The 22,237-nt window shown below is 62.4% G+C and overlaps 3 protein-coding genes across 3 annotated transcripts; 2 read left to right on the top strand and 1 right to left on the bottom strand.

The window, feature by feature from the left end:
- On the top strand, positions 1-13,862 carry ESPL1 (extra spindle pole bodies like 1, separase). The gene is made up of 32 exons (XM_040088325.2): positions 1-56; positions 475-703; positions 921-1,973; positions 2,218-2,322; positions 2,507-2,627; positions 2,795-2,931; positions 3,095-3,244; positions 3,324-3,460; positions 3,733-4,041; positions 4,277-4,436; positions 4,586-4,697; positions 5,015-5,154; positions 5,353-5,487; positions 5,698-5,817; positions 6,049-6,220; positions 6,361-6,492; positions 7,023-7,179; positions 7,509-7,618; positions 7,881-8,938; positions 9,358-9,607; positions 9,696-9,779; positions 9,994-10,207; positions 10,482-10,678; positions 10,857-10,984; positions 11,203-11,325; positions 11,483-11,644; positions 11,742-11,903; positions 12,111-12,215; positions 12,288-12,400; positions 12,519-12,602; positions 12,744-12,908; positions 13,176-13,862. The coding sequence occupies exons 2-32, from the start codon at positions 512-514 to the stop codon at positions 13,375-13,377; spliced, it is 6,489 nt and encodes a 2,162-aa protein (XP_039944259.1). The 5' UTR covers positions 1-56; positions 475-511; the 3' UTR covers positions 13,378-13,862.
- A 209-nt stretch (positions 13,863-14,071) lies between these two features.
- Positions 14,072-16,367, top strand: PFDN5 (prefoldin subunit 5). Its single transcript, XM_040088406.1, has 6 exons — positions 14,072-14,173; positions 14,587-14,689; positions 15,121-15,152; positions 15,254-15,328; positions 15,584-15,689; positions 16,158-16,367. The coding sequence occupies exons 1-6, from the start codon at positions 14,102-14,104 to the stop codon at positions 16,232-16,234; spliced, it is 465 nt and encodes a 154-aa protein (XP_039944340.1). The 5' UTR covers positions 14,072-14,101; the 3' UTR covers positions 16,235-16,367.
- A 1,154-nt stretch (positions 16,368-17,521) lies between these two features.
- On the bottom strand, positions 17,522-21,562 carry C1QL4 (complement C1q like 4). Its single transcript, XM_040088485.2, has 3 exons — positions 21,531-21,562; positions 19,579-21,018; positions 17,522-17,802 (listed from the first exon to the last, which is right to left on the bottom strand). Exons 2-3 carry the CDS (start codon positions 20,092-20,094, stop codon positions 17,623-17,625), a joined length of 696 nt encoding a protein of 231 aa, XP_039944419.1. The 5' UTR covers positions 20,095-21,018; positions 21,531-21,562; the 3' UTR covers positions 17,522-17,622.
- Between the last annotated feature and the right edge of the window lie 675 nt (positions 21,563-22,237).

Raw genomic sequence — 22,237 nt, 5'->3', positions numbered from 1 at the left:
GAACGGGCGCGCGGCGGGTTCCGGCTTACCCCCCTCTAGCGGAGCTGCAGCGCAGCGTGAGTGCAGAGGGGTGCGCCCGGGATTCGGGGAAATCCGGGGGTCCCGAGGGAGAGTCCGGGGGGATGAGAGCCCCTCAGGGAACCGGGGAGCGCCCGGCGAGGAGGGGGAGAGGCAGGGGGCACTGTGCGCCGCGTGTGAGGGGAGCGGGAGGTGAAGGCCGGGGGAGGTCTGAATGGTGGGGGGGGTCTGGGCCTCTGTGAAGGGCAAGGAGTGGGGATGGGGGTGCCTCGGGTGCCAGAAAGTGGGGCTGGGGGAACTGAGGGTGATCTGACCCCTGAAGGGGGCTGGGGGCTTGGGGGGAAAAGGCATGGGGCTGGGGGTGCTCTGGAATACTGAAGGGGTAAAGAACTGGGGCTGTAGGCTCTGGGGGTTTGGGGTTCTGGGGGTCTCACACCTCCCCTTGTTCCCCCCCAGCTCCGCATATCAAAGCCCCTCAGAAGAAACCCCCGAGATGGCTGAGAAGGACGGGAAAGGTGGAAAAGACAGGAAAGGTGGAGAGAACAGGAAAGGTGGAAGGGGCGAGAAAGGTGGAAAGGACAAAAAAGGTGGAAAGGGCAGGAAAGATGAAAAGGATAGGGAAGATGGAAAGGATGGAAGCACAGACGGCTGGGCCGGCTTTGAAGAGCGTGTGGAGAAGATGCAGGTGAGCCAAGGAGGGGCTGGGAGCTGATCCGTCTTTTCCTCAGGAAAAACTTCTGGGGCCTGCTGTGGGACCTCTGGGGGGTTCTGAGCACGTTCTGACTCCCTCTTTTCCCAGGAAATGACCCTTGGGGGCCTCAGTTCTGATCCCAGATCTCTCTTTTCCCAGGAAATGACCCTCGGGGGGCTCAGTTCTGATCCCAGATCTCTCTTTTCCCCAGAAAAGCCTCCAGTGCCTCTCTGCCCCTCGTTCCCACCGTGTCCAGACGTGTGACCGCGTCCTTCGCGCCTGTGTGGAGGAGCTGGCCCGGCCCGGGGGGCTGCCAGCCCACGGTGCCCGGCTGCTGCTCCTGGTCCAGGAGACTGTCCAGCACTACCTGAGCCTGGTCCCCGAGCCCCCTCACCTGTACCTCGAGAAGATGCTGTTCCACGTGCTGCGCAACGCCACGGGCTGGCTCGACACGTGCGCCATGGCCGAGCTGCTGCGGGAGCGGCTGAGGCGCTGTCGCCCCGACGACGAGCGGGCCAAAGTCATCCACAGCACTTTCAGTGTCCTCTGGACAGTGCCAGACTCTCAGACCAGGCCCGAGGGGCCTCGCACGGAGGACAGGAGGCTGCTGGCCTCCAGGATCCGTGCCGTACGCTTCCTGCTGCTGCTGGAATCGCAGGATTGCGTGCCTCAGGAATCCTTCCAGCCTCCGTTCTTCACCTCACAGTCTGCCCGGACAGCCGCAGCCGCTGCCTCTCTCTTCCAGGCTGAGAGTGCTCCGTGCTGGGCCTTCCTGGCCGGGCAGTTCCAGGAGTCGCTGCTGAACACGCTGAGGACGGAGCTTCTGCAGCCTCTCAGCCTCTCGCAGTCCCTGTGTTTCCTGGAGCTCACCCGGGAGTGCTGCCGCCACCTCTGCAAAGCCCAGGAGCACCGCGAGGCTCTGGCCACCCTGGAGGACTCCAAAGGCTTCTTGGGAGCTGATGATTCCCTGGGAGCCCTTCTGGAGCTGCTGGAGGCCGGGGCCCAGCTCAGCTGGGCACTGAGCAAAGGCAGGGATGGCCAGGGGGCCGTGGGGCCGGCGCTGTGCCAGGCGGGAGCGGCGCTGGCGGTGCCATTTTACGGAAGAGCTCTCTGGGTGCTGGTGGAAAACTCCCGGTTCGTGCTGGCGCAGCTCGGGGAGGTGCTCAGGAGGAGCCAGGAGCTGCCCCTCGGCCTCCAGGAGCTTCCCGGGATTTGTGCCTTCTCCCAAGGCCATGGGCGGGCACTGCAGCAGCTGCTGGCCCAGGTGAGGAGGAGGAGGGACGCTGAATCCGGATTCTGGGATCAGGATTCCCTGGAATCCCTCGAGGTCACTCAGTGCTTCTCCCAGCCCTGCCAGGAACTCCTGGAGTTTGGGGAGTCCCAAATTCTGCTTTTCTCCATCCCAGCAGCAGCTCCTGAACCCGTACATCTCAGTTTTCCCTTCCCTGCCCTTCCTGGACCCTAAATCCCGCTTTCCTCATTCCCAAATCCCATTTTCCCATTCCCAGGTCCCTTCTGACTCCATTCAGGACCAGGTGAGGGTGAAGCAGCTGCTGTTCCACAGCCTGCAGCTCTTCTCCAATGCCATCCATGAAATATTCCAGCGCTCCCAGGTATCTCCGAGATGGATCCACATCCCTGGGGGGGTTGGGAGCCTCTCCTGTGGGATTTGGGCCTGGAATTTTTGGGGTGGAGCTGCTCTGGAAGCTTTTCCTATGGGATGTGGGCTTGGGATTGAGGGGTCATGGGGTGCCTCCTGTGGGTCTGGGGTCCAGCTGACCCGTGGTGTCCCCGCAGCCCTCGAGGTGGCTGGAGATGGGGCAGGTGACCTCGAGCTGTGCCCAGATCGTCACCTGGATGCTGGATGGGCTGGATGGGCTGCCCGAGGCCGAGAAGGGCAAATTCCTCAATGTCACCGGTCAGTGCCACCCCTGTCCCCATCCCATGTCCCCAGTGCTCAGTGCCACCCCAGGGCTCTGTGTCCCTATCCCGGCTGTCCAAGGGGTCAGGATCATCTCTGGATGAGGGCGGGTCACTCTGGTGTCCCCCCTGTCCCATTGGTCACCTTGGCCTCTCCGGACACAGCTGCGGCCGCCTTCTGCCTGGGCCAGGCCTTCCAGAGCCAGAACATTCCGCAAGCGGCCGGAGCCGTGTGCAAGCCCTTCTGCCAGACTGTGCTGGCCACGAACGGCTACAGCTGGCCTGGAGCGACCCCGGAGAAGGTACTGGGGATAGTGGGGACACTGGGATGGAGTACAGGATCGCTGGGGACACTGGCAGGGCTGGGATTGGGCATGGGGTCACTGGGGTACTGGGATAAGCTGGATCCTGGGATCCCTGGGCGTGCCAGGATCCTGATGTTCCCAATCCCATTTCCCTGTGCAGCTGCACAGGTGCTTCCAGCTGCATGTGGAGAGCTGGCGCCGGCAGGGGCAGCTGCAGCGCGCGCTGGGTGCTGTGGTGCAGTGGCTGCAGGCCGTGGTGCCACGTTACCAACGCTCCCAGGGATCCGGGACACAGCCCCAGCATTCCCAGGTATTGGAGACTGGGGACACATTCCCAGCATTCCCAGGTGTCACAGACACCTTCCTGGAGACTGGGGACACATTCCCAGGTTCTGGTGCCCCATTCCCAGTGTGCCCAGCCCAGCCCAGTCCGTCCCACCTCCCTGGTGCTCGAGCCCATGGCGCTCTGGGTCAGGCTCAAGATGGAGACAGTCAAACAGGGAAAAGAGGAGGAGCTGCAGCTGCGGTGAGGAGAGGAGAGGGGGAACTGGGAATCTGGGATTGGAATGGGGGAGCGGGAAGGGGGAGATTGCAACAGGGATTGGGATGGGGAACTGGGATGGGGAGATGGGGACAAAGAATTTGGAGGGGATGGGGGGGTTGGGATAGGAGGGGTGGGATGAGGGCATCAGGAACCCCCTGGGATGAGGGAAGGTGGAATGGGGTTGGAGCCCCATCCCATAATCCATAACCCCATCCACACCCCTGTGTTTCTCTGACCCCAATTCCGATCCCCAGGTCTCTGCAGGACATCCTGGCATCCCAATCCCTGTCTGAGAACACCATGCTGCTCCTGCTGCTGGCCGAACTCCAGGCCTACAAATCCCTGCGGTGCCCCACGGGGCCGGAGCGCTACAAAATCCTGCAGAAAATGCTGGGCATGTGGGACCCCGAGAGAGTCTGGAGACCCTGGGGAGCCGGAGAACCCTCGGGAATCCGGGATCCCTCGGGAACACCGGACCCCAACTGCAGCCTGCCCAGGGCGGTGGCGCTGCTGGAGCTGGGGCAGGTGCTCTGCAGCCACAGCTCCAACACCGACACCGACTGGTGCGTGCTCCCATCCTGATCCCGGTCCCAGTCCTCCGTCCCTACCCTGATCTCATTTCTCCATACCAACCTCTCATCCCAGTCCCTCATCCCATTTCCCTGCTCCTCAGGCTCCCTGTCCCAATCCTGATCCCAGTCCCAAATCCCATTCCCCCATCCCCTTCCTGCACTTCCTCACCCCACCCCAAATCCCCCCATCCGATTCCTGGGATTTTGGGAATCCCTTTCCCCACAGCTCTGCCCTGGATGCCATCCAGGAGTCCCTGAAGCTGCTGGACTCTCTGTCCCGGAATTCTCAAATCTGGAATTCCCTTATGCGGGATCAGCTGCTGGATGAGCATGCCCAGGCCCTGCTCTGGCTCCACATCTGCACCCTCGAGGACCTCTTGGAAAAGGTGGGTGGGGTTTTCCTGGGATCTGGGGAAAATCATGGAATTACCTGCGTGTTCCACTCTGATCCTCAAAACCTTCCCAGGGTGTGATTTCCCAGGATTTTGGGAATTCCTGCCATTCCTAATCCCTCCCCACGTCCTTCCCTTCCCAGAGCCTGGCTCGGGAGCGGCGCGGGCGCCTCCAGAGTTCAAAGCCGCTGGATCCCGAGGGAGCGTGGCTGGAGGCGCGGGATGGGATCCGCTGCAGCCTCAGCTCCGACGGCGGTGAGGCATTCCTGGCATCAGAGGGAATTCTGGAGGGTCTGAAATGGATTCTTTTGGGATGGAGGAGGATCCTGGAGGGGTGGGAAGAACATTTTTGGGATCCTGGTGGTTGGGATGGGCCTTTTTGGGGTCCCTGAAGGTTGGGAAGGGGTTTTTCAGGACCCTGCAGATTGGGAAGAGCATTTTTGGGATCCTGGAAGGTTGGGGAGTGCACTGACAAGGTTTTGTGGGAAGCATGAGAGCCTGGCAGGATGGGAATGACTTTTCCAGGATTATCCCACTTTGACAACAGTTTTTTGGGGGGATTATGCCCCCAGCTCTCTCCAAACCCTTGGATGAAGCCTTTTCCCTGTGGAAGCAGCTGCTGGAACATCCCAGGATTCCCGAGGTGCGCAGCCTGGAGCAGACCATCTGCTCCCTGCAGATCCTGGCTGCGCTCTACCGGCTCCAGGAGAAGGTGAGCCCCACTCCCAGGGATTCCTGGGAGCTGAGAGGAAGGGGAGGGATAAGGAGGGAATTTGGGATGATGAAGAGGGAGAAAGTTTAAAGACATGGAAGGGGGAGTTTAGGGATGAGGAGGGAGAGGTATTGCCAGGATTTCTGGGATCCCCAGGAGTGATTTTGGGGTTTATCCAAGGATTTTCCCTCTTCCCAGCCCATCCAAGCCCTGGAGAGTTTCCTGCTGCTCCGATCCCTGTGCCAGAGGCTTGGGGATAACTTTGGAATGGCCAATTCCCTGTGCCAGATCAGCCGGGTCCTGCTGGAGCTGGAATGTCCTCTCCAAACCGAGGTAAATCCAGGAATGTCCTTCCTAACCCCAGGGAAATTTGAGAATAGCCCTTGGGATGGGGGAACTCCAGCAATTCCCAAAATCCCAGGAAAAGATTTTAGTGGGTTTGGGATACCATGGGAGCTCCCCAAATCCCAAAGATCCTGGGAAAATCACCCTCAGGATGGAGTCTGCAGGGTGCCGGTGCTGATCCATGTGTGGCATTCCCAGATTTTCCTGGAAGAGTTGGAAGTCTGCCTCGAGACGGACAAAGGGAGTGAAGATTCATGGCTGCTCCTGCGGCATTCCCAGCTCCTGCTGCGCAGCCACCTCTACTGCCTCCAGAAAAAGGCAAAATACAGGGGGTTTCCCCCCCAAAAAATAGGGATTTGGGATAAGAGGAGTGGGATGGGGGAGCCCCCGTGATCCTGTTTTCCCCATTTTTTCCCTGGTGGATAAGGGCATGGCCCTGCTGCTGGAAGGGGAATGGGACGGGATTGGGGGTAAGAGGACTCTGATGATGGGATTGGGATAGGATCGCCTCCTGTGATCCCTGAATCCCACTGTTTCCCACTTTTCCAGGTGGATCAGGCCGTGCCGCTGCTGCTGAAGGTGCTGCAGGAGCCGCAGGCCCAGAGGGCCACCAGGAGCTGGCTCCTGGCGCGGGCCCAGGGGCTGCAGGTGGTGGCCACAATCCTGGAGCTGCCCCCGGCACAGCTGGGAGCGCCGCTCCGGGAGCGCATCCAACAGCACGGTGAGGGAAACGGGATTGGGATGGAGAGAGGGGTTTGGGGTGAGGAGGAGAAGAGGAAGGGAATTTAGGGATGAAGAGGAGAGAGGGAGGAATGGGGATGAAAAGGAGGAGGAGAGAGAAATTTTCCCATGGACTTCCAGGCTGGAGCAGCCCCAGGACGGCTCTGCTGGAGGCCCAGAAGCTGTTCCGGAGCGTCCTCGTGTCCCTGATGGGCAGCGACATCCTGGGAGTGACACAGAGCATCCCGGCTGAGGAGCCCAGCCCTGACTGCCGTAGGGGAATGGGAATGGGGATCAGGGATGGGATTGGGGAATGGGATCAGATGGGAACAGCACGGAACATCCTGGCTGAGGAGCCCAGCCCTGACTGCCGTAGGGGAATGGGAATGGGATTGGGGATCAGGGATGGGATTGGGGAATGGGATCAGATGGGAACAGCACGGAGCATCCCGGCTGAGGAGCCCAGCCCTGAGTGCCGTAGGGGAATGGGGATGGGGAATGGGATTGGGGATGGGAGCGGCACGGAGCCTCCCAGTTGAGGATCCTGGCCTGGACATGGGAATGGGGTTGGATGGGATAGGAAGGGGAATGGGATTGGATGGGATGGGAGCCTCTGGAATAGTACTGGGGTCCCTGGAATGGGATGGGAGTCTCTAGGATGGGTTGGGAGCCTCTGAAATGGGATCTCATGGAATGAACTGAACTCCATGGGAGAGTCTGGGAGCTTCAGGAACAGCTCCATCTCCCCGGGAACCCATCCCATCCCTCTCCCAGTATTCCCAGTGCCATCCTGCTGTCCCCAGGCCTGGCGCTGGTGCACAAGTGGCAGGTGCTGGGGGACATCCTGGGCTGCTGCCAGCGCCTGGTGACGCTGCTGGGACACAGCGAGGTGCAGTGCAGGGCCAGGGCCTTCTGCAGCGAGGGACTGACCGTGGCCGGACACCTGCAGGCCGCCCGCTGGTCAGTGCTGGGGTCACCGGGATTGGGATCCTTTGGGAATGGCAGGGTTAAAAAAATGGGGGAAAAAAAAACCCTGTGGAAAAGGAGGTTTCAGGTAAAATTTGGGAGGTTCTGGGAATGGTCAGGAGCCTCTGGAATGAGGCCACGCACTGGTGAGTGACCAGGATAGGGATTGGGATCGGATCCTGTAGGTACGGTGGGTCAGGAGCTGAGTGACCATCCCAGGCAGGGTAGGAGCTCATTCCCACCTTCCTCATGGCTCCTGTGGGATCTCAGGTGTTTTTTTACCCTTGTTCAGTTTTTCCCATTTCTTTCCCGTTTTCCTGCAGGTGCACGTTGTTCCTGGTGTTGCAGTCCCAGCTGGAGCTGCAGCAGGGGGAGCTGCAGCTGAGCCAGTCATACCTCCAGGATGCTCAGTTCCTGCTCCAGCCACAAACTGGTGAGCACTGGGATTGGGAAATCCCGGGGAAATCACAGTGACCCCAGTCTGGGACTGGTGGAAGGACCAGGCTCGGATAGGGTTTTGGACTCTTCTTTGGGCTGGAGAATCCCAAATTTTCCCATCCTTCATCCACGGAGTTAAATCCCACTGGAAAAAGAACCCCAGAAATCCCTTCCGACCCTTCCAGAGTTAAAATCCAGCTGGGAATCACTCCCTGCAGGACTCCAACCCCCAAATTCTCCCTGAATTCCCATTCCAGGGCCTGAAGCCCACCGGGAACCTGAGCACCAGGTGAAGGTCCAGCTCCAGAGGGGCGGCTTGGAGCAAAGGCGCCAGGCTGCCGTCGCCGAGCAGGGCAGCGAGGAGGATGAGGGGTTCCTGCAGGGCCCCTCCCTGCACCTGCTGCCCCCCGCCGCTCTCCCGGAGCAGCCGGACGCTCTCACGGCCTCTCCGGAGCTGAAACGCGGCCGCAGGGAGACTCTGGAGTTCCTTTGCCACGGCGCCAGCTGCGCCTGCTCCTTCTGCTCGGACCCGGCGCTGGTGGCGCTGGGGCTGCGCTGGCTGCTGGCGCAGGCGCGGGCGCTGCTGGCGGCCGGGGAGGTGACGCCGGGGCTGGCGCAGGTGCGGCGGGTGCTGGAGCTGTGTGACAGTGCCAGCGCGCGCCTGCTCTGCCAGCTGCGGGGCAGGGTGGGGGGCGGGCACGGGGACCCCCGCGGGGGCGGCTTCCTGGGCCCCCTGGCCCAGCTGGTGGCCGCCGGCTACTCCACGCTGGCCCAGCAGAGCCTTCCCGGGCCGTCCCGGTCCCTCCCGGTTTGGGATGAGGAGCTGGAGCGGGGCCTGATCCTCCTGGGCACCCGACATCCGCCCGTGGCCGGCCTGGGGGTGGCCGTGGCCACTCTGCTGATGGCCAAAGCCGTGGCCACCCTTGGCCGCGTGGCCGCCGCCCTCGGCCGCTCCATGGACAACGTCCTGGCCCAGGCCTGGACCCCCCAGCTCCTGCCCACCCCCCAAAAAACCCCAAACCTCCCCAAATCCGGATCCCGAAAAACCAAAGCGAAGAAGACCCTGCAGGGGAAGCCCTCCAAATCCAGGGACGTTGTCACCCTGAAGGACTCGGACACAGAGGTGCCCCCCATTGTCCTGCGGCCAGGGGGGCCCTGCACCCCTCACCCCAAATCGGGGGCACCCCGAAGAAAGCTCCTGGGGGGATCCAGAACCCCCTTCACCATCTTCTGTGACGAGTCCTCTCCCCCTGGGGGCAAATCCCAGCTCTGCAGGGCCCCCAAAGCCCCTGGAAGAACAAAATCTCGGATCAGGGTGAGTGTGGGGGATGGAAGTTCAGGGGGGAGGGAAAGTCTGGGGAGGGAAACTTTAGTGGGATTGAAAACTTTGGGGTGGGAGGGAAAGTTGTGGGGGGAAATGGGAGGAGGGAATGTTTTAGGGGAAATGTTGGGAAGGGAAATTCGAGGAGGAAAAGTTTAAGGGGACTGAAAACTTGGATGGGAAGGAAAATTTGGGGCAAAATTGGGCGAGAGGGAAAGTTTGGGAGGAGAGAAAAAGTTTTGGGGGAAAAAGTTTAGGAAGGGAAAGCTTTTGGGGGCAAAGGAAAAGTTTGGAGGGGAGGAAAAATTTGGGGAGGCAGAAAAAGTTTTTGGGGGAAAGTTTGGAGGGGAGGGGGAGGAAAAATTTTGCGATGGAACTTTGGGGCTGAGCCCCTTTGTCCCTCCCTTTTTCAGGTGGTATTCAGTGACAGCGACTCCGAGGAACCCCAAATCCCCCTGGATCCCCCCAAAACCACCCGGAAATATTCCTCTGCCCAGAGGGTTCAGCCCCCAAAGTCCCCTGAGAGCTCCCTGGAAATTGGGGTTCGGCCCCGACGGGGGCGGCCCCGGAAGGAGCTGGGGAGCTCCAAAAAGAGGGAAAAGAGGGAAAATCTGGAAAAGAACAAAGAAGAGATGAGCTTTAAGCCCCCTCTGCTGACCCCAGGTGAGTTGGGGGGGGGTTTCACCTTGGTGACCCCAAAATTGTTCTTTCTGACCCCAAAACTGCCCCATCTGTGCCTCCCCTTTTCCAGGTAGGGACAATGAGGAAATTCCAGAACTTGGGAGAAGTGGGGATCCCCCAAATCCAGAGGGATCCAGCCTCTCTGCCCAGCCCGGTGAGCACTTGGAATACTTCTGTAGGAGTTTTTCTTTCCCAGGAATTTTCCTTCTTTTTCTCACAGGTTTTCTCTCTTGAACTTTTCCTCCCAAATTTTTCCCCTCCCCAAACTTTTCCTTTCTCCCCTCCAAACTTTTTCCCTCTTGTCCTTGACCCCTGTGTCCCCTCCCTGGACACTGTCCCCACTGACCCCTGTCCCCTGTGTCCCCCAGGTGTCCCCTCCCTGGACACTGTCCGGTCCCTGCTGGCCGAGGCCCTGGCGTGGGTCGGTCACTTCCCCCCGGGGTCACTCTATGGCCAGCTGTGCCAGCTGCTGGCACTGACCACTGGGGACAGGGACCCGCTGGCCACCGCGGGGCTGCTGGCCGAGTCCCTGAGTGTCACCACCCGCCACCAGATGCTGTCCATCATCCACGCCCGGACACGGTGGGTCACGGAGCTGGCACCTTTCAGTGTCACCTTCTAATGTCCCCGTCCTTCGGCCCTGGGGTGTCCAATCCTGTGTCCCCAGTGTCCCTGTGCCATGGCCCCTTCCAGGGTCCTGTCCCTTCATCCCCAGGGCTTGGGGCCAACCCAGTGTCCCCATCTCACATCTCCATTCCCAAAACTCCCACTGAGGATTCCCCTGTGGAGAAGGGGCTCGTCCCCTGTGCCCCGTCCCATGTCCCACATCTCGAGGGATTTCGGGCTGACCCCACAGGAAGAAGAGGAAAGCAGCAGCAGCAGCCAGAGGGGACATCTCGGATCAGCTCCAGGGCCTCTCCCTGCAGGAAGGGGATTCCCAGGATTCCCAATCCCACCTGGCCGAGCTCCAGGAGCTTTTCCAGTTCAGCTCTGCGGGGTTGGTGCCGGCGGAGCAGGAGCGGTTCCGTGAGCAGCTTCAAAAGATTCCCAGAGGTCGGTGCTGGGATTCTGGGCTGTGGCAGATCCCAAATTCCCAGTCTGGGGATGGGGAAAATGCCAAATTCCCAGTCTGGGCATTTGGTGGCCTCGGATGGGGTGGGGAGGTTTTCCCGTCGGTGCGTTCCGTGGGCTGGAATTGCAGGAGAGTGCCCGAGTGCCGCTGTCCCCGCAGGTGTCACCGTGTGCCAGCTGTCCCTGGCCAGCGCCGCGCCCGGCGCGCTCGGGGACACGCTGCTGCTGACGCGGCTGCAGCGCGGCGCCGAGCCCCTCAGCGTGCGCATCGCCACCCAGCGCAGCCAGGTCAGGCCTTCATCACCCTCCTCCGCCTCCTCCTCTTCCTTCCTGGGGTGGGGACACCTGCAATTCCAGGGACTGGGATCCCAAATCCATCCTCATTCTCCTCTCTGGGAATTCTAGCGGGAGCAGCAGCGAAGCCACCCCAAATTCCAGGGGTTGGGATCCTGGAGAAGTCTGAGTGCCAGAATTCCTGCTCCATCCTCCTCTTCCTGCTGTTGCAGGCTCCTCTGAGTAGGATTCTCCAGGAATTTGAGCTGATCCAGCGGGAGCAGCGCGAGGCCAACGTCTGCACAGAGCGCCAGGAGTGGTGGGAACGACGATCCCGCCTGGATCTGCGCATGCAGGTGGGACAGGGACCCGAGCCCCAGACCCCAGAAAAACCCTTGGGAATGGGGCCTGGCCCACCCCAAAACCCCCCCTGTGATTCCCTTCGGGATTTCCTGTGATATTCCCAGAGCTTTTGGGGTCATGCTCCTGTTCCCATTGCGTGTCTTTCCCCAGAGCCTCATCCAGAGCCTGGATCAGGAGGTTTTGGGGTGCTGGCGGGGGCTGCTGCTGCCACGGGATCCCAGGCATTCCCCCCTCGATCAGCAGGAATTGTCCCGGCTTCTCCAGGAGCTCAGGGCGTGCGGCTGGGACAGCCCCAATCCCGCCCTGCTCCAGGTACGGCCTTGGGGTGTGGTGATCCCTGGATTTAGGGGTGCTAACCCCTGGATTTTTAGGGGTGGGGATCCTGGGATTTTGGGTTTCTGATCCCCAGGCTCTGCTGGCGGGGCTGCGTCTGGCCGATGTCCGGGCTCTGGCCCTGGCTCTGTGTCCGGCGCGGCCGTGCCGGGCGCAGTTGCTGCTGGATGAGGCCCTGGAGCGGTGCCGGGAGGGGCCCGAGGGCAGCGCGGGGTCCCTGGTGCTGCTGCTGGACAAGGTGAGAGCCCCCAGCCTGCCTCAGCCTCATCCTCCTCATCTTCAGCCTCAGCTTTGTTATCTTCATCTTCCTCTTCTTCATCTATTTCATCTTCTTCATCTTCCTCATCCTCTTCAGCCTCAGCTTCATCCTCATCTCTCCCTACTCCTGCTTTCCGTTGCCTTCCTCCCCCTCCTCCTCCCCTCACGCTGTCCCTGTCTGTCCCAGCACCTGCAGCGCCTGCCCTGGGAGAGCTCCGGGACGCTCCGGAACATTCCAGTGACGCGGCTGCCGGCGCTGCGCTTTGTGCTGTGCTACAGCCTGCAGCGGCAGGTACGGGCACGCCTGGGGACACCTGGTGCCGTTCAGGGTTTTGGGGTGCCCTCATTCCCTGTTTCCCCGCAGAGGTCGAGCTCGGTGCTGAAGCGGGGCGTGAACCCCCAAAACACCTTCTACGTCCTGAACCCACAGCGCGACCTGGTCGGCACTGAGGAGAGGTTCCGGAGCTGGTTTGAGAGGTACAGCCCCAAAAACCATTTCCCGGACCACAAAATCTCTCTGGGAACCCCAAAAATCTCCCTTTCCCCCAATTTTTGTTCTCCCTATCCCAATTTTCCCGTTTTTCCCTGATTCCAGCGAGCCAGGCTGGCGTGGCGTATCTGGGGTGGCTCCAACCCCGCAGCAGCTGCAGGAGGCACTGGGGGAGCGCGACCTCTACATGTGAGAAACCCTGAGGGCTTTGGGGTTGGATTTTGGGGGGATTTGGTGCTGATTTGGGGTCGGGTTTGGGGGGATTTTTTGTGAGGTTTTTCCAAGGGCTCTTGGCTGGTTTTGGGGTCAGATTTGGTCTGTGTCCCACAGCTATGCCGGGCACGGCGCCGGGGCGCGGCTCCTGGAGGGACAGAACCTGGCACGGCTGCGGTGCCGGGCTGTGGTGCTGCTCTTCGGCTGCTCCAGCGCCGCCCTGAGCTCCCGCGGGCACCTGGAGCCCACCGGGACCGTCCTCAGATACATCCTGGCAGGGTGGTGAGTGCAGGGCTCGGGATGCTCAGCTCGGGGGGACCCTGGGAACCTCAGAGTGCTGGGTTCTTGCTGTGGGGACTCTGGGACTTGTGGGTGTCACTTTTGGGGGGTCTCCCTGTGTTCACAGCCCCATTTTGGGGTCCCTATGTGGGGGTCTCTCTCTGTATTTGAGCTCTCCCCACTCTCACAGCCCCATTTTGGGGTCTCTCTGTATTTGGGTTTCTCCCCCTCTCACAGCCCCATTTTTGGGGTGTCTCTCCCCGTTTCCAGCCCGCTGGTGCTGGGGAACCTTTGGGACGTCACGGACCGGGACCTGGACCGGCTGGCGCAGGCGCTGCTGTGGGGTTGGCTGCGGGGCGGCCCCGGGACCCCGCTGCTGGCCCAGCTGGCCCAGGCCCGCCAGGCCCCCAAACTCAGATCACTCATCGGGGCCGCCCCCGTGGTCTACGGGCTCCCGGTCAACCTCTCTTGAGGGGCTTTTGGGTCCCTTCGTCATCTTTGGGGTCCTCCCATTGCCTGGAGTGAGGGTTTGGGGTCCCCCCATTGATTTTAGGGTTCCCCCATTGCCCACAGACTCCCCTGGGGCAGAGATTTGGTGTCCCCCCCATTGCCTGGAGTGAACTTTGGGGGGAACCCCAGTTGTTTTTGGGGTCCCCCCATTTATTTATGAGGGAGAATTAGGTGGGGTAACCCCGTTGCCTGATGGGAGTTTTGGGGTCCTCCCTTCACTTTTGGGATCCACTTGTGGCATTTGGGGTGCCCTCCTTTGTTACTTTTGGGGTCCCCCATTACCTCTGGTGACGATTTTGGGGCTCCTGACCCCTGTGAGGATTTCTGGAGTGTCTGAGGGGGGGAAGGTTGGAACCACCGCCTTAATTTTAAGAAAATGTTCATGAAATTGCGATGAAATTTGGTTTTATTGGACTGATTTGGAATAATAAAGTTGTTGCCTTTTCACTACGCCCTTCTGAGTCTCTCTGGGCCCCCCAAATCCCTCAGAACCCGTCCAAATCCCTCAGGGATCCCCCTTTTCCCTCGGGGGGGCACTGGAATCGCCGCAGTCCTCCGACCGCTGGGGGGCGCTGTCTGAGGGCGCCAGTTCGGTCCTCCAAGCCACCAGGGGACGGGCTCGCAAGCGGCCGGGTGCGGTCCTCCATCCGCCAGGGGGCGCTGTGGCGGAGGGCGGGCAGCCCAAGATGGCGCAGGCCGTGAGCGTGGGGGAGCTGGGGCTGCCGCAGCTGGAGCTGCTCAAGGGGCAGCTGGAGCAGGTCCGGGGGCTCGGGAAGGGGTTCGGGAGAGGTCTGGGGGTCGGGGGGAGCGTGGCTGGAGCAGGGCCGGGGGGTCTGGGAGGGGTCTGGGGGGGCTTGGAGGGTTTTGGGGGTCTCAGAGGGCCGAGGGAGGATCCTGAGCGGGGTCCTGAGGCCTGGGGTAGATCAGAGGGGGCTGGAGGGGAATTGAGGGGGGGGTGGCCTGGGGGGGTTTGGGGAGGATCGGGGATGCCCTGGGTGCCCCCCGGCCTTGGCACCCACCCCAATATCAGGACCCTCCCAAAAAGCGTGGCTTCCTGCTCATCCCTTCGAGGCCGTTCCCAGCCCTGGGGATCGCCCCCTTTGAACACCCCCCCAAATCCCAATCCTGAGACCCCCCAAACCCCCGGGACGCCCCAAATTCCCCCCAACAGGAGGTGGAGTTCCTGTCCTCGTCCCTGGCCCAGCTCAAGGTGGTGCAGACCAAGTTCGTGGAGGCCAAGGAGTGCCTGAACGTGCTACACAAGGGCAACGAGGGTGAGGGGCCCCAAATCCTCGGGGGGGGTCCCCAAATCTTGATGAGAGGGGCGGGGGGGTCCTAAATTATCGGGGAGATCCCCAATCCGGTGGGGGTTCAAAAGCGGGGGTGGGTCCCAAAATCTTGATGGGAGCCCTAAATCCTGAGGGGGAAAGGCAAACTCCGAGGGGGTTCCCCAAACCCAAGGGGGGTCCCCAGCATGGGGAGGGATCCTAAATCTTGGTGGGGTGGGTCAGCAAACCCAGAGGGAGCTGGGGGAGTTCCCCAAATCCTAATGGGGGAACCCCAAATTCAGGGTGGTTCCTAAACCTGAGGGGTCCCCAAATCCTGATGGAGGTCCCCAAACCCAGGGAGACCCTGGGAGTCCTGAAGGGATTTTGGGGGGTCCTGGGGGGGTCCTTGGGGTTCTCCTGACCCCCCTTTTCTGCAGGGAAGGATCTCCTGGTGCCGCTCACTAGCTCCGTATCCTTTTGCTGCTCCTGGAATCCCCCCAAAATCCCCCCGGGGGGGGTCTGTACCCCCCCAGCCCCCCGTGTCCCCCCATTTTCCATGACCCCCCCCAGATGTACGTGCCTGGCAAGCTCCAGGACGTCCGCACGGTCCTGGTGGACGTCGGCACTGGCTACTACGTGGAGAAGGTGGGGAGGGGGCTGGGGACCCTCATTCCTACCGTCCCCTCCCATTTCCCCCATTCCCCACTTTCCCACCCATCTTTCCCGGAATTTTCCCCTCGTTTTGCCCCATTTTCCCAGCCCGATTTTACCCATTTCCTCATTTTCCCACCCCATTTCTGCCTTGTTTCCCATTTCCCTCATTCTCACCATTTCTTCCTCTCTCACCCCATTTTTCCCCATTTTCCCCCAACTCCACCCTGTTTCCCACCCCATTCCCAGTCTGCCGACGACGCCCGGGCATTTTTCAAGCGGAAAATCGAATTCCTGACGCGGCAAATGGAGAAAATCCAGCCGGCCCTGCAGGAGAAGCACGCCATGAAACAGGGTGGGTACCCCCAAAAGGACGTGGGGACCCCCTGAGCCCCCCCAAACCCACTCCAAACACCCCCTGACCTTTTCCCCCTCCTCATTTTTAGGGTCTGTCCCTGACCCCCCTTTCCCTTATGTGGGAACATTTTGGGTTTCGCCCTGGTCCCAAAGTCTCCCTGACACCCCCCACCCAGTTTCAGGGTCCCCCAGACCCCTGCCCACTTTTGGGATCCCCCCAGTCCCAGGGTCCCCTTTCCTCCCTCCCCAGTTTTGGGGTTCTCTCCTTGCTCCCAGTTCCCTCCTGACCCCATTTCCCCCCAACCCCTCCCTGATTCTAGGGCCCCCTCCCCACTTCGGAGCCCCCTGACCCCCCATGTCCATTTCTTCCCCTCCTGCTTTTGGGGTCCCCCCCCACGTCCCCCCTGACCCTCCCTGGTTTTGGGGACCCCCCGTTTTTGGGGTGCCTCTGACCCGCTCCCCCCAGCCGTGCTGGAGATGATGACGCAGAAGTTGCAGCAGCTGACGGCGTCTCAGGGGGTCCCGGGAGCGGCCAAGGCGTAGCCCCCACCCCAAAATCCATCCTGCGGTGGGATTTGGGGGTGCAGCCCCCACCCCAAATCCCGGCTCTGCACCCCCCAAACCCCGACCCCCCAGTTTTGTACCAGTCCCTGGAATAAAGGAGACACGGCTCTGAGCGGGGTCTGTGCGTTTTTGGGGGAGTGGGAGACCCCCGGGATTTGGGGAGGGGGATTGCGGGGTCGCGGTGAGACCCTGGGCATGGCTCTGGGGGACATTTAGGGACAGGTTCCCTCCTTCCAGCAGGGACTGGCGGGGTAGGGGGGTCCCTGGGGGTTTCCTGGGGGTCCCGGGGGTTTCCTGGGGGTCCCGGGGGTCGTGGCTGGGCTGAGTCCCCCCACCCTCAAATCCTTCTCGAGCCCCTCCGGCAGCCGCGTCCTCCCGGCAGCGGCCACGAGGTGGCGACAGCGACACGGACGGGCGGGGGCGGGAGGGGAGGGGACAGATGGGGACAGGGATGGGGACGGGGATGACAACGGGAGGGGACAGGGATGGGGATGGGGACAGGGATGGGGATGACAACGGGAGGGGACAGGGATGGGGACAGGGATGACAACGGGAGGGGACAGGGCCAGGTATGGGGGGATGAAGGTACAAGGGGGACAGGGCTAGGATGGGGACAGGGACGGGGACAGGGATGGAGGCAGGGACAGAAAGGGGATGGAGATGAGGATGGGGACAAGCTGGGGACAGGCCAAGGGGTTCCTGTGTCCCACCAGGCTCGGGCAGGGCGGGCTCTGCTGCCACCCCAGCTGCCCCCCCCCGGTGGCAGCAGTGTCCCCAGCGTGTCCCCAAGGGGTGGCGGCGTCCCTGCACAGCCGGGGGTGTCTGTGTCTGTCACTGTCGCTGTCCCCGCTGACAGCCAGCGCGGCGGGGGGGAAGGTGACAAGGCGTGACACGGGGGGTGACACAAAAGCCATGGAGAGATCTCTGACCAGCCTGGAGGTGCCACCAACGCCGTCGCTGGCTGTCCCTTGTGTCACCCCTGTGTTCCCCCCAGCCTGTCCCTTGTGCCGCCTGTCTGTCCCCTCCGGGCTGTCCCCTGTGTCACCCCTGTGTCCCCCGTATCCCCCAGCAGAGGCAGAGCCGCGGTCCAACCCCAGCGCCTTTTATTGGGGACACACTGGGACGCACTGGGACGCACTGGGACACACTGGGGCACACTGGGACACCCCGCCACCCTTGGGGGGTGCTGCCATGCAGGGGGTGTCGCGTGTCGCGCTCGGGGCGGGGCCGGGGGCGTCACCGCTGTCACCGGCGGTGGCGGGGCCGGGGGGGGGGGGGTCCCGGTCCAGGGGGGTCCCGGGGGTCGCTCGGGGCAGACGATGAAGCCGGAGAAGGTGCTGTACTTGGGGGTCCCGGGGGCCCCGGGCTCAGTCGGGGTAGATGATGAAGCCGGAGAAGGTGCTGTACTTGTTGGTGTTGCCGCCGTGCACCTTGCCCCCGTCCAGCTTGACGAACACCTCGTCGCCCACGTCCAGGTGCAGGATGACGCTGTTGCTCGCGTAGTCATAGTTCTGGTCTGCGTCCTGAGCGATGGCGCTGGCCCGGACCTGGCGGGGGGACACGGCTGTCACCAACACCCCCACACCTGTCCCCAACCCTGCCGGTCCCCCAGGAATGAGGGGTGACATCAGTGGGACCCCAGCTGGTGAGGGAAGGACACAGCTGTCACCAACACCCCCCCACCTGTCACACCCCACCTGTCACCCCCCACCTGCCCAGCCCCCCCCAGTTCCCTTCCTCTCTCTCTTTTTCCTGATTCCCCAATTCTGGTCCTCCCCCCCAAGGCCCCAAATCACATTTCCTACATCTAATCCCCCCAAATTCCCACCCAATCTCCCCCCCGCCTCGTTCCCATCCTGCTTCCCCTGATCCCTGATTTCCCATCCCCACATCCCATTTCCCCCATCCAGCCCCTCCCCAATTCCCATCTTTCCCCATTCCTGTTCCCACGGGGGGGCTCGGGGGGGTCACTCCCTGCTGGCCACGAGCCCGGGACAACCCCCCCCCAAGCCCCCCGGGACCACCCCGGGTCGATCCTTGTTTGTTTTCCGTGTTTTTCCCGGAATAAATGGATGGGAAAAGTCCGGGGTGAGCGAACAAAGGGGGCGGGGAGGGGGGGGGATGTGTTACAGCCCCTGTCCCCCGTCCCCTCCCCCGGGAGTCTGGGATGGGGAAAAGGATGGGAGATATGGGATGTGGGATGGAGAATCAGGGAATGAGGGAAGAGGAGAACGGGGGAAATGGGAAAAGAATGGGAATTTGAGAGGGGGATTGGATGGGGAAAATGGGATCTGGGGATGAGGAGAGAGGATGGGAATTGGGGAGGGTTTGGATGGGAGAAATGGGATGTGAGCATGGAATTGGAGCTGGAAAATCAGGGATGGGGGAGATGAGGATGGGAACTGGGGGGATTGGATGGCAGAAATGGGAATGGGAATACTGGGGTGGATGAATCAGGGATGGAGGGGATTGGATGGGAATTGGATCATGGAAATAGGATGTGGGACTGGGGAGGAACTGGGAACGGGAAATCAGGGATGGGGAGAGGAGGATGGGAATTTTGGGAGGGTTTGGATGGGAGAAATGGGATGTGAGAATGAAACTGGAGCTGGAAAATCAGGGATTGAGGAAAGGAGGATGAGAACTGGGGGATTGTATGGAGAAAAATGGGATGTGGGGAGGGAGGAACTGGAACTAGGAAATCAGGGATGGGGAGAGGAGGAGGGGGGGAAATGGGAATTTGGGGGGGATTGAAAGGGGGAAGTGGGATTGGGAATGAGGGATTGGGGGAAGCAGGATGGGAATTTGGAAGAGGGAGGAATTTGATGGGGGAAACAGGATGTGATGATTTGGGATGGAACAGAACCGAGGATGGGAAATCACAAACAGATGGAACCTGGATGAGAACTTAAAATCACCCAAAAAAAACAGGACCAGAACAACAACCCCGAGGCCGCTGACACAGGGCTGAAAACCGAGGGGTGAAAACCGAGGGGTGAAAACCGGGGGCTGAAAACCGGGGGCTGAAAACCGGGGGCTGAAAACCGGGGCTGAAAACCGGGGAGTGAAATTTGAGGGGTGAAAATCGAGGGGTGAAAACCGGGGGGTGAAAACCAGGGGGTGAAAACCGGGGATGAAAACCTGGGGGTGAAATTTGAGGGGTGAAAACCGGGGGGTGAAAACCGGGGGTGAAAACCTGGGGGTGAAATTTGAGGGGTGAAAACCGAGGGGTGAAAACCAGGGGATGACAACCGGGGGGTGAAAACGGGGGCTGCAAACCCGGAGTGCAAACCGCTCGGGGGCTCCCGCGGGGGTCCCGTTACCTGCCCGTTCTTCATGAGGTCGGCCCACATGCTGGTGCCGTCCCCGCCGCGCATCAGGACGTGGTAGGTGAAGAAATAAATGCCGGGCAGCGGGCAGGTGAACTTGCCGCTCGAGGGCTCGTAGTAGTTGCCCACGTTAGTCACCACGTCGTCGAAGCGCAGCACCTCGTAACCCTCGTGCGGCTTCCTCAGGCCGGCGTAAAAAGCGATTTTGGGGCTGTAGAAGGACGGGATGTACCCGCCCGGCCCCGGGCCCGGAGGTCCCGGCGGGCCCGGCCGCCCCGGCTCTCCCGGGGGTCCCCGCGGCCCCGGCGGCCCCGGCGGCCCGCGGAGGCCGGTGCGACCCTTGCGGCCCGGCTCGCCCTTGGCCCCGGGCAGGAAGGGCGGCGGGGAGGGGGGCGGCAGCTCGGGGTAGGGGTCGCAGACCATGCGGCAGCTGCCCAGCATCTCGTAGTGCGCGGCCGCCTTGGAGCCGTGCACCAGCAGCGGGATGGCCACCAGCAGCACCAGCAGCATCGCCACGCCGATGGCCACGCCGGCCACCCGCTTCCTGCGGCTCAGCCGCGACGCGGCCAGCGCCAGCAGGTCCTCGTCGCCCTTGGGAGCGATGGTGGCGAGCGGAGGGGACGGCGGGAGGCCCCGGAGGATGGGGACACGGCGGGGACGGAGAGGGGACAGGGATGGGGATGAGATGGGGACAGGGATGGGGCCGGGATGGGGCTGGGATGGGGATAGGGATGGGGACAGGGATGGGGCTGGGATGTGGCTGCAGGTGGCGTCGGGAGAGGGGGGAAATGGCAGTGGGGATGGGATGGGCACAGAGCGGGGATGGGGCCGGAGCTGGTGGGGACAGGGATGGGGACAGGGATGGGGACAGGGACAGGAATGGGGACAGCGGCTGCAGCTGCGGGTGGAACCGGGGGTGAAACCCAGAGAGGGATTGGGGCCGGGAATGGGATCGGGAGCAGGGATGGGTCTGGGAATGGGGCCGGGATTGGGGCTGAGGCCGGAGGAGAAGCTGCGGGTGGAGCCGGGAATGGGACCCAGAGCAGAAACGGGGCCGGGAATGGGATCGGGAGCCGGGAATGGGATCCTAAGCGCGGACGGGAACGGGAACGGGATGGGGAGCCGGGAATGGGATGGGGAGCCGGGAATGGGATGGGGAGCGGGGATGAGCCGGGGGATGGGATAGGGAACGCGGCTGGAGCTGCGGGCGGAGCCGGCGGCGGCACCGGGAGCGGGGCTGGGGCTGCGGCCGGGGCTGCGGCTGAGGACGGGACCGGCAGCGGGGCCGGGAGCTGCCCTGGCCGAGGGGACGGAACCGGAGCCGGTGGTGCTGAAGAGGCCGAAAGCGGTACCGGGAGCGGAGCCGGGAGCGGAGCCGGACACGGAGTCAGAGCGGAGCTCCTGCAGTAGCCAGGACCGGAGCCGGGGTGGGAGCTGGTGATGTAACCGGAGCCGGGATGGAGCCGCCAGGGAGCCGCCACCGGAACCGGGATGGAGCCGGGATGGAGCCGGGATGGAGCCGCGATGGAGCCGCGATGGAGCCGGGATGGAGCCGCGATGGCCCCAACGCGAGGGGCAACTTCTCCCCAAGTTCCCCGTCAGCGACAGGCGGGGAACGGCACCGCCGGGATCGTCTCCCCGGGATTGTCCCCCCGGATTGTCCCCCCCGGGATCGTCCCTCCGGGATCGTCCCTCCGGGTTTGTCCCCCCGGGATTGTCCCCCCCGGGATTTTCCCCCGGGATTGTCCCCCCGGGATTTTCCCCCGGGATTGTCCCCCCGGGATCGTCCTCCCGGGATTTTCTCCCGGGATTGTCCCCCCGGGATTTTCCCCCGGGTTTGTCCCCCCCGGGATCGTCCCTCAGGGATTGTCCCCCGGGATTGTCCCCGCGCTGTCCCCGGTGTGTCCCGCTGTCCCGGAGCCCCTCCCAGGCCGGACCCCCCGTACCTGCCGCCGGTGCCGCCGCCGCGCCCGCAGCGAGCCCCGCTCCGCCCGCCCCGCCCGACGGCCCCGGGCACGGCGGGGGCGGGGAGGGGCCGGCGGGGGCGCACGGGGCGAGTGTGCAACGGGATGGGTGTGCAAGGGCTGCGGGAGGTTGGGGTGCCCTCCCCGGGGGAGCCCCGAATGGGGGCGAGGGGGCTGGGGCCGCGGCACACGCGTGTGTGAGGTGCGGGCGTGTCCGTGTGTGGGGCCCGCTCGTGTCCACGCGGGGCCTGGGCAGGGTGTGAGTGTGAGCTGTGAGTGTGAGCTGTGAGTGTGAGAGTGTGCACTGTGTGAGTGTGCACGGTGTGTGTGAGCTCTGTGTGCACATCCCGTGAGTGTGCAGAGTGTGAGTGTGCACTGTGTGAGCTGTGAGTGTGAGCCGTGAGTGTGAGAGTGTGCACTGTGTGAGCTCTGAGTGTGAGCTGTGAGTGTGAGTGTGCACTGTGTGTGTGTGAGGGTGCACCTTCTGTGAGTGTGCACTCTGTGTGAGTGTGCACTGTGTGTGTGTGAGTTCTGTGTGCACATCCCGTGTGTGCCTGTGCACATTTTGGGTGCGTTTCCTGCATTTCCCGGGCATTCACGTGCTGATTTTTGTGCTTTTCCTGTGTTTCCCTTGTGCTTTTTACAAATTTTCTGCGTTCTCCATGTGCTTTTTTACACCTTTTCTGTTT

The sequence above is a fragment of the Hirundo rustica genome, chromosome 30, assembly GCF_015227805.2.
Source record: "Hirundo rustica isolate bHirRus1 chromosome 30, bHirRus1.pri.v3, whole genome shotgun sequence".
Lineage (NCBI taxonomy): Eukaryota > Metazoa > Chordata > Aves > Passeriformes > Hirundinidae > Hirundo > Hirundo rustica.
This window is presented reverse-complemented; position numbering and strand designations above follow the sequence as displayed.